Source organism: Octopus bimaculoides, chromosome 3, assembly GCF_001194135.2.
Source record: "Octopus bimaculoides isolate UCB-OBI-ISO-001 chromosome 3, ASM119413v2, whole genome shotgun sequence".
NCBI lineage: Eukaryota > Metazoa > Mollusca > Cephalopoda > Octopoda > Octopodidae > Octopus > Octopus bimaculoides.
The window spans coordinates 145,456,878-145,464,817 of NC_068983.1; the positions used below are offsets into that span (position 1 = coordinate 145,456,878).

At 39.5% G+C, this 7,940-nt stretch overlaps 1 protein-coding gene across 1 annotated transcript in view; it reads left to right on the forward strand.

The window, feature by feature from the left end:
- Positions 1-1,365: 1,365 nt before the first annotated feature.
- The window catches only part of LOC106874166 (uncharacterized), a 55,027-nt gene continuing 48,452 nt past the window's right edge, over positions 1,366-7,940 (forward strand). Inside the window, exon 1 of the mRNA XM_014921795.2 lies at positions 1,366-3,250. Coding sequence (XP_014777281.1) covers positions 1,381-3,250 — 1,870 coding nt within the window. The 5' untranslated portion in view covers positions 1,366-1,380. The remainder of the gene's footprint in view (positions 3,251-7,940) is intronic.

Here is a 7,940-nt window from a genome sequence, read left to right on the forward strand (position 1 = left end):
ACATACATACTCTTTTACTTGTTTCAGTCATTTGACTGCCCCCATTCTGGAGCACCGCCTTTAGTCGAGCAAATCGACCCCAGGACTTATTCTTTGGAAGCCTAGTACTTATTCTATCGGTCTCTTTTGCCGAATCGCTATGTTACGGGGACGTAAACACACTACCATCGGTTGTCAAGCGATGTTGCGGGGACAAACACAGACACATAAGCATATACACACACATACATATATATATATATATACATATATACGACGGGCTGCTTTCAGTTTCCGTCTACCAAATCCACTCACAAGGCTTTGGTCGACCCGAGGCTATAGTAGAAGACACTTGCCCAAGGTGCCACGCAGTGGGAATGAACCCGGAACCATGTGGTTAGTAAGCAAGCTACTTACCACACAGCCACTCCTGCGCCTATTATATATATATATATATATATATATCATCATCATCATCATCATCATCATCATCATCAAAAGAGCAAAGACTCCCTTCGGTCTTGAATGACCCTGTGATTGCATCTAGAAAGTTACCCTCCGAGACACAAGTCCAGGCAAGGTTGTTTATGGAAGACCAGCAGTTACCCATGGATATCAGCCCCCCCTCTCCATGCCACCAATTTTATCCAAAGGAAAGGCAAGGGACGATACAATCTGGCACCAATGAAGTCGCAACTCATTTCTACAACTGAGTGATCTAGAGCAACGAGAAATAAAGTGTCTTGCTAAAGAACACGACACACAGCCCGGTCCGGAAATCGAACTCGTGATTGTGAGCCTGACGATCCAACCACTGAGCCATGCACCTTCACAAACACACACACACACACACACACACACGCACACACACTCACAGACACATGTATATAAATAAAAAGATAAATAAATAAATATATATATATATATATATATATATATATATATATATACACATATAATGACACACGTGCTTTTCTCTGAAGTACTTGCTCCTTTCTCTTTTCCCTCCTCTCTGGACTTTTCCCTCTTACTGACGAAGATGAATGGTCGAAACATCACTGCCACTTCTATTTTTTCCATTTTAAACTCTCACTGAGTGTTAGTCTAATATATTCACAGTGTACGTCTAATTGACATTTGTTGTTTTTTCCTGTTTATTCTATTCTTGATTTACTTATATATATATACACACACACAGCATGTTTATATACACTATGTTTATATTTTGCAGATACCAAAGCAAATGTGTAGTCGGCCAGACTTGAAATTACGATGGAAAATAAAGAACTGAATGCAATATAGAATTCTGAAGAAAGAAATATATATAGAAAGAGATAGAGATACATATACATCTATATATTTACGCCTGTGTAAACGTTTAAACAGATTGCCCAAACCACCATGAATGACTGCGAAAATATGCTCAATCGCAGCGCATTGCTGCAAAATGCTATCAATAGACGAAACTCCTTACATGATGGCAGTTGTGTCAAATTTCCATATGGACAACGAGATTTGGACAGTTCAATTACCTCTAACAGCATTGTCAACAGTACCACTATTGGCAACGGTAACAACGTTGAAGACGCTTGCACCGATAGCAACGACAGCGTTAGCGTCGTTAGCAACACTAGTGAATTGGACAACGCTGTCAACGGTATCAACGGCAACGTAAACACGGCTAGCAACAGTAGCGACATTAGTAAAGAACTCTCAAATTGCGAGCCACTTCAGATGGTGCCCTTCTCAACACACCCCGATGCCATCAGTGCCAAAAAGCCCCTCTGTCGTTTGGACTATTCAGTTCGAAACACTGCCATAGGCTCGCTACCTAGGTGTAATTCAGACCTGTGGACTTTGCAAGAACAAGACGAAAGCGATAAAGAAAATGATGGTGATGACGACGACGATGCTGATGATGATGATGAAAATAATGATAATGGTGATTCTGATTACGATAATAAAGATGTGGTAGGGAATGGAATATGGTGGGTGCTGAAAAATAAGAAAGAAAACAACCGTTTAGATGATGTGAAGGGAAGCGAGACGGAGACAGCAAGAGAGAGAAATAGAAGAGGAGATGATGATGTTTGTGTCGAGAGGGAAAAGAAAAATAGCGAGAAAGAAAAGAACAACAGCAGTAGTGGTGACGAGAAAAGCGGCGGGGAAAGCATAACGAAAGAGGAAAGTAAAGCAGGTTGGCAAGAGGATGGGGAGAAGAGAAGGAAGTGGGAGGCTATACGTGAAGTGAAGGGAGAAGGGGAAGCGGAGGAGAAAAAGAAGGAGGAAGAGCAAGAGGCGTTGACACCGAATTGTTATTCTTCAAATGAATATGAATTCGAGACAGCGAGTGAGGGAATAGGTTTGCTGGAAGTTAAGGTCGAAAAACAGTTGTGCGGTGCTACTGTTCATCGTCCCACAATGTTACGTTTGACTACAACCGCGTCAGGCCATGATTCGGCACCTACAACTGTAACTTGGTCAGATACTTGTCGAAACCAATCGGACACCAAGAGACTGGGAAATAACTTGAAGAAAATCAAAGAAACAACTGCAATGCCTCAACGACTTGAAACGGAATTCAGCACAGAGAATCACTGTGGCGAAAATGTACCTTTAGTTGACACGGTTACATCCCAGCAGCGAGTTAACGACCCAGCACTGGCGGCGCTTCCATCACCGTTGCTACCATGTCCGCCCTCGCCAGCACTGCCTCTTGCAACCCTTTCTTCACCTGCTCCCTCAATTCCTCCGCATTCTAATCATCCCAAACATCCTCATCATCATCAGAATTGTCTTCAACAACAGCAAAACCACAATCAACACCAACAGTCCCATGCTCACTTTTTTCTTACATCTGAAGCTAACCTAACGGTCTCCACAAAACCAGTTCCATCATGTGGCAACAATTCCCCCGTTTCTACAGTTTCTGCCTCTTCTACTTCGTCTTCTTCTTCTTCTTCTTCTTCACCTCCTTCTCCTTCTTGTCCTTCTTCTCCTCAAACGACGCACTCTTCTGTCGACCAAGAAGGCAAAACCACAAAAGAAGGGGACCCTTTCCATACGGAAGTTCTTGATTCAAACCCTGATTACCCAACAACAGGCCATTCCATCAATGATATCATCAAGATGTCCCTTGAGGATTATGTGGTACTAAAAGACGAAGAGAACAGACGTCTCTCCGTCGACGTGTTACCCACAGCTAACAACAAACCAAGGCAGAGTTACTCTAAGATGGTCTTACAGAACATTCTCAATGGAACAGAAAATGGTAAGCAAAATCTTTTTGTTGATATGTTCTTTTGTTTGTGTGTTTGTTTTTTGGGGTGTTTTTTTAATTTTTTTTTTTTTTACAATTATCTTCAAAACATTCTAATGGCAATGTATATATGTTCCTGCATGTCTGTCTACCTATATGTCTATGCAAGCGTCGCATATGTGTACGTGTGTGCGAGTGTGCATACGCCTGTATATTGGGTACACTGGTGTGTATATTTTTCTGGGTTTGTGTGTGAGAGACAGAGGGAGAAGGAGAGAGAGAGAGAGAGAGAGAGAGAGAGAGAGAGAGAGAGAGAGAGAGAGAGAGAGAGAGAGAGAGAGAGAGAGAGAGAGAGAGAGAGAGAGAGGTCCAAGTATGTAATATAATAAAATAAATCCGGCCGTAGTCCGGATGAACTGCGTCAATTTAATGATAGAACATACAAATCCCGAGAAAAGCAGAAGACAACAAAACAACGGGCAAGAATATAAAATACATAATTACATTGAGAAAATCACAGAGAAGACTATAGGCATGTAAATCTGTAGTAATTAATGGTTATCTATATCAGGATTACTTTGAATATCGGGGCTATATGAGTTTTATTCGGCAGCAATGCACATCTATATCTGGACATGTCTGTATGTGTAATGTACGTATAGGTATGCCTTGTTTCAACAGATATGTTAGCATGTATCTATGCATCATGTGTATGCGTGTGTGCTCTCAGCGCGTGCCTTTGTATTTGAGGGCTTACATCATGTGTATATACGTCTACTTACAAATCGCAACCAGGCTCCTTTGTTTTTCCGTTTTTTGACATCAATAAAATAAGCACCAGCCAATAAAACTATAGAATAAGCACAAAGTTCCAATGCACTGGAATGCACTCTAAAAGGCGGTACCCTGATTAGGCCTTAGTTCTATTACTTAAATGAGTTTTTTAAAATAATAGAATTTGTGTTTGAATATTTACACCCGTATCTCTGCATATGTGAGGGCGCGAACCCATCTCGTGTATCTGCATGTATGTTTTAAATATGTACTTTCCCCCCATTCTTTGTGTGTATGAGAGTATCTATATATCTTCGTTTATGCGTATATGTCTGTTGAAATATGTTTGTGTGTAAGCATATATCATGTATAGTAGATCTTAGAATATCATAAATATTTGAATTATTTGAACACGTGCTTCAACGTATTTATTACATATAATATACACACATATATACACACATATATACATACACGTATATATTATCTGTCTCCTCTTTCTCTTTCTTAATATATGTGTGTATGTGTGCGTATGTATGAATGTATGTATATACATACATATATACATACACACACACACGCTGTTTCTTTCTTTCTCAATAAGTGAGTGTGTTTGTGTGTATATACATAAACACACGCATACACATACGTGCACGCACATACATGTTCTCCTTATGTGAATGTGTGTGTGTGTGCGCGCGCACGTGTGTGTGTGCTTATATTATGTGTGTACTTGTATTTTTAATCCTGTGACCTGTTTTTATGTACATATTCAAACATAGAACATTAAGAAATATAAATATATGTGAGTATATGTGTGTATGCGTGTGTGCGTGTGTGTGTGTGTGTGTGCGTGCGTGTGTGTGTGTATACATAAAGAGAGGGAAGAGCGGGAGGAAACTGGAGAGGAGTACATATATGTATAAGCCTTCCCTGCACAAATTCAAGCATGGGTACACATATTGTAAAGCGCCAGACTAAATGCTTCGCCAGTGAACATAAGTACCCGTCACAGCCAATAATACCCATTGGCAGCTATCTTTTTGGCCTTCACCTGTATCTGGCTTTTGTCATTGACCTACGGCCATGCAGAAGCGCTGCCTTCGAAGACCTCGAAAGGAAGACTGGTGAAGACGACTTGGACGTAAAGGGAGGTAACCAGATCGTAAAGGAGCCCGATTCTGCCATTTCTCACAGAGAAAAAGGGTTCTGATTCGAAGCTGTGGTAGAAGATACTTGCTCAGGGTGCCGCGCTGCTAGATCGAACTTTAAAACACACAGTTCGAGCTAATTAACGACAAAACTATGTGTGTGTATGCCTTTGTGTATATCATGTATGTATTTATGTATGTATGTATGTGCGTGTGTGTATGTATGTGCGTTTGTGTATGTATACTTGTAGGTATGTATGCATCAATGTGTATGTGTGCATTTTATAAGCCTTGTGGGTGGATTTGGTAGACGGAAACTGAAAGAAGCCTGTCGTATATATGTATATATATATATGTATGCGTGTGTATATGTTTGCGTGTCTGTGTTTGTCCCCCCAACATCTCTTGACAACCGATGCTGGTGTGTTTACGTTCCCGTAACTTAGCGGTTTGGCCTAAGAGACCGATAGAATAAGTACTAGGCTTCCAAAGAATAAGTCCTGGGGTCGATTTGCTCGACTAAAGGTGGTGCTCCAGCATGGCCACAGTCAAATGACTGAAACAAGTAAAAGAGTAAAAGAGTATATATGTGTGTGCATGTATAAGTAGCTTACCTTTCAACGATTTAGTTGACCAATTATACATGGACTCTTCCTTTTGCTCATCAGTATAAAGATATTGCACGAAATTAGATTGAATTTTTCCATTTTCGCTGGACATTGATACCATTTACTGCTTTCCGTTTTCTTTTGGTCTGTTTTTCCGATCTATTTAATCCAGTAGTTTTTTTTTATGTTGTAATTGTTCCTTCCTACTGTTTCTTCTTAGTCCATAGTTCGTTTTTCTATCAGTTCAGATTGTGATCATAGTTTCAACAAAACAGGGATTTTGACAGTTGGTTATTTAGGTCATATACTAAATATATCATGCATACATACACACGTATATGTTAAATGCATGTTGCGTGTGTATATACATGTATATATTCATGCATATGTAGATAGATAGATAGATAGATAGATAGATAGATAGATAGATAGATAGATAGATAGATAGAGTGATAAATTGAATATTAATTCAATTTAAAACCAAGTGGCTTAGCATATAAAAAAAATCTGAAAATTCAGAAAAAATTGTATTATGCGTGCATGTGTGTGTGAATACAAACACTCATGCGCACACTTACACATATTCATATGTGTGTGTAATGTATATGTGCGTATATGTGTTTGTTTGCTTTATGGGCGTGTACGTACATGCATGTGTGTATATGTTCGTGCGTGCAAGCGTGTATGCGTGCACGTGTGTGTGTGTGTGTGTGTGTGTGTGTGTGTGTGTGTGTGCGTGTATTTCACAGTGCATGCCCATATGTTTTGGTGTCTTTCTCTAAATATCTTTCTCTATTCCCTTGTGTTTCTTTGAGGACCTATTGCTTCTCCAAACAAATTTATGTGTACGAACCGGCTTTTTAGTATGTTGTGTGAAAGTATGTAGGTATATATGTATTAAAATATGTGTGTATATACAGCTGAAAGAGACTAAGACAGAAAAAAGAGAAAGGGAAGGCGGATCAAGAGAAAGAGAGAGGTGGGAGAATGAGGGTGTGTGAATTTGTTTTGTGAAATATGTGGCGATAAGCAAAAACAAAAAAATGTCCCATAAGCCAGACTGCTTAATACTCAGGGAGGAGGCAGAGTTTCGGTGTTGTTGTCACTCATTACCTCTTACTCTCACCCCCATTCATTCATTCCTTCTCTCGTTTACTTACAAAACATACATTCTACTTATCTGTCTGTCTATCTTGTTCTGTATCTCCTGTTTTCTCTGAAAATAACAGAAAGAAGAGAGGGAGGAAAAAACATGACAGACCGCTGTTCTAGCATTGTTTTATGGCACCAAAGAACATAGACTGTTTCAATTACAAGCGGTATTAAAAACTATAATTCTTGGTAGCAGCTGTAGTGGTGGTAGCGGCGGCTTCAGTGGTGGTAGTGGTGGTAGTAGTGATGATGGTCCAGGCGAAGTGGATCAGAATATTTTGGAAGTAGTTTTATATTATAAAACTAAAGTAAGATAAAATGTAAATAGTAAAACATAGAAAAGAGGAAATGATTATAAAACACATCACAGAAGGACAGAATGGGTTAAGCGGAGCAGGTGGACACACGTGGACGAAAAGGGTCGCTGAAGAGCTGATAAAATTAGATAGATAGATAGATAGACAGATGGATAGATAGGTAGATATAATATAATATAAGGATAAACTCTTTATAAGAATTTATCAAGTAGTCAGCGTGAAAAAACCTCATAAGAAAAAAGACCCATCGTTTTTTTCCATAAACATATATAATACTAGCAGAAATACCCGGCTTTGCCCGGGTTAAATAGAATAATGAAATCTAAAAACGCCGTCTAGACTACGCAACCCTCAACTGTTAGTAGCTACGATACCATATTTCTACATTAATAACTCTCCAATCCATGCCAGCATGGAACATAGACATTAAGTGGAATGCCAGTCTCTCATCTAGGAGGGCCTTGAAATCAATGTTACCAACTGGGGACTATGTGTGTCGCAGTGATAATAAAAAGACCCAAAGGTGGTCTGCAACGAAATAATTTTACTCAACACTTTGCAAGTGAATCAGTGGAGGCAAAGATGCGTCTCATTTACTTGACAATTTATGCACCACATTGCAGAAATCACAATGTAAGTATATCTGAAAGGGTAGTCTTACACTGTTGTACCGTTGAATTACAAATAATGCTCATCTGTT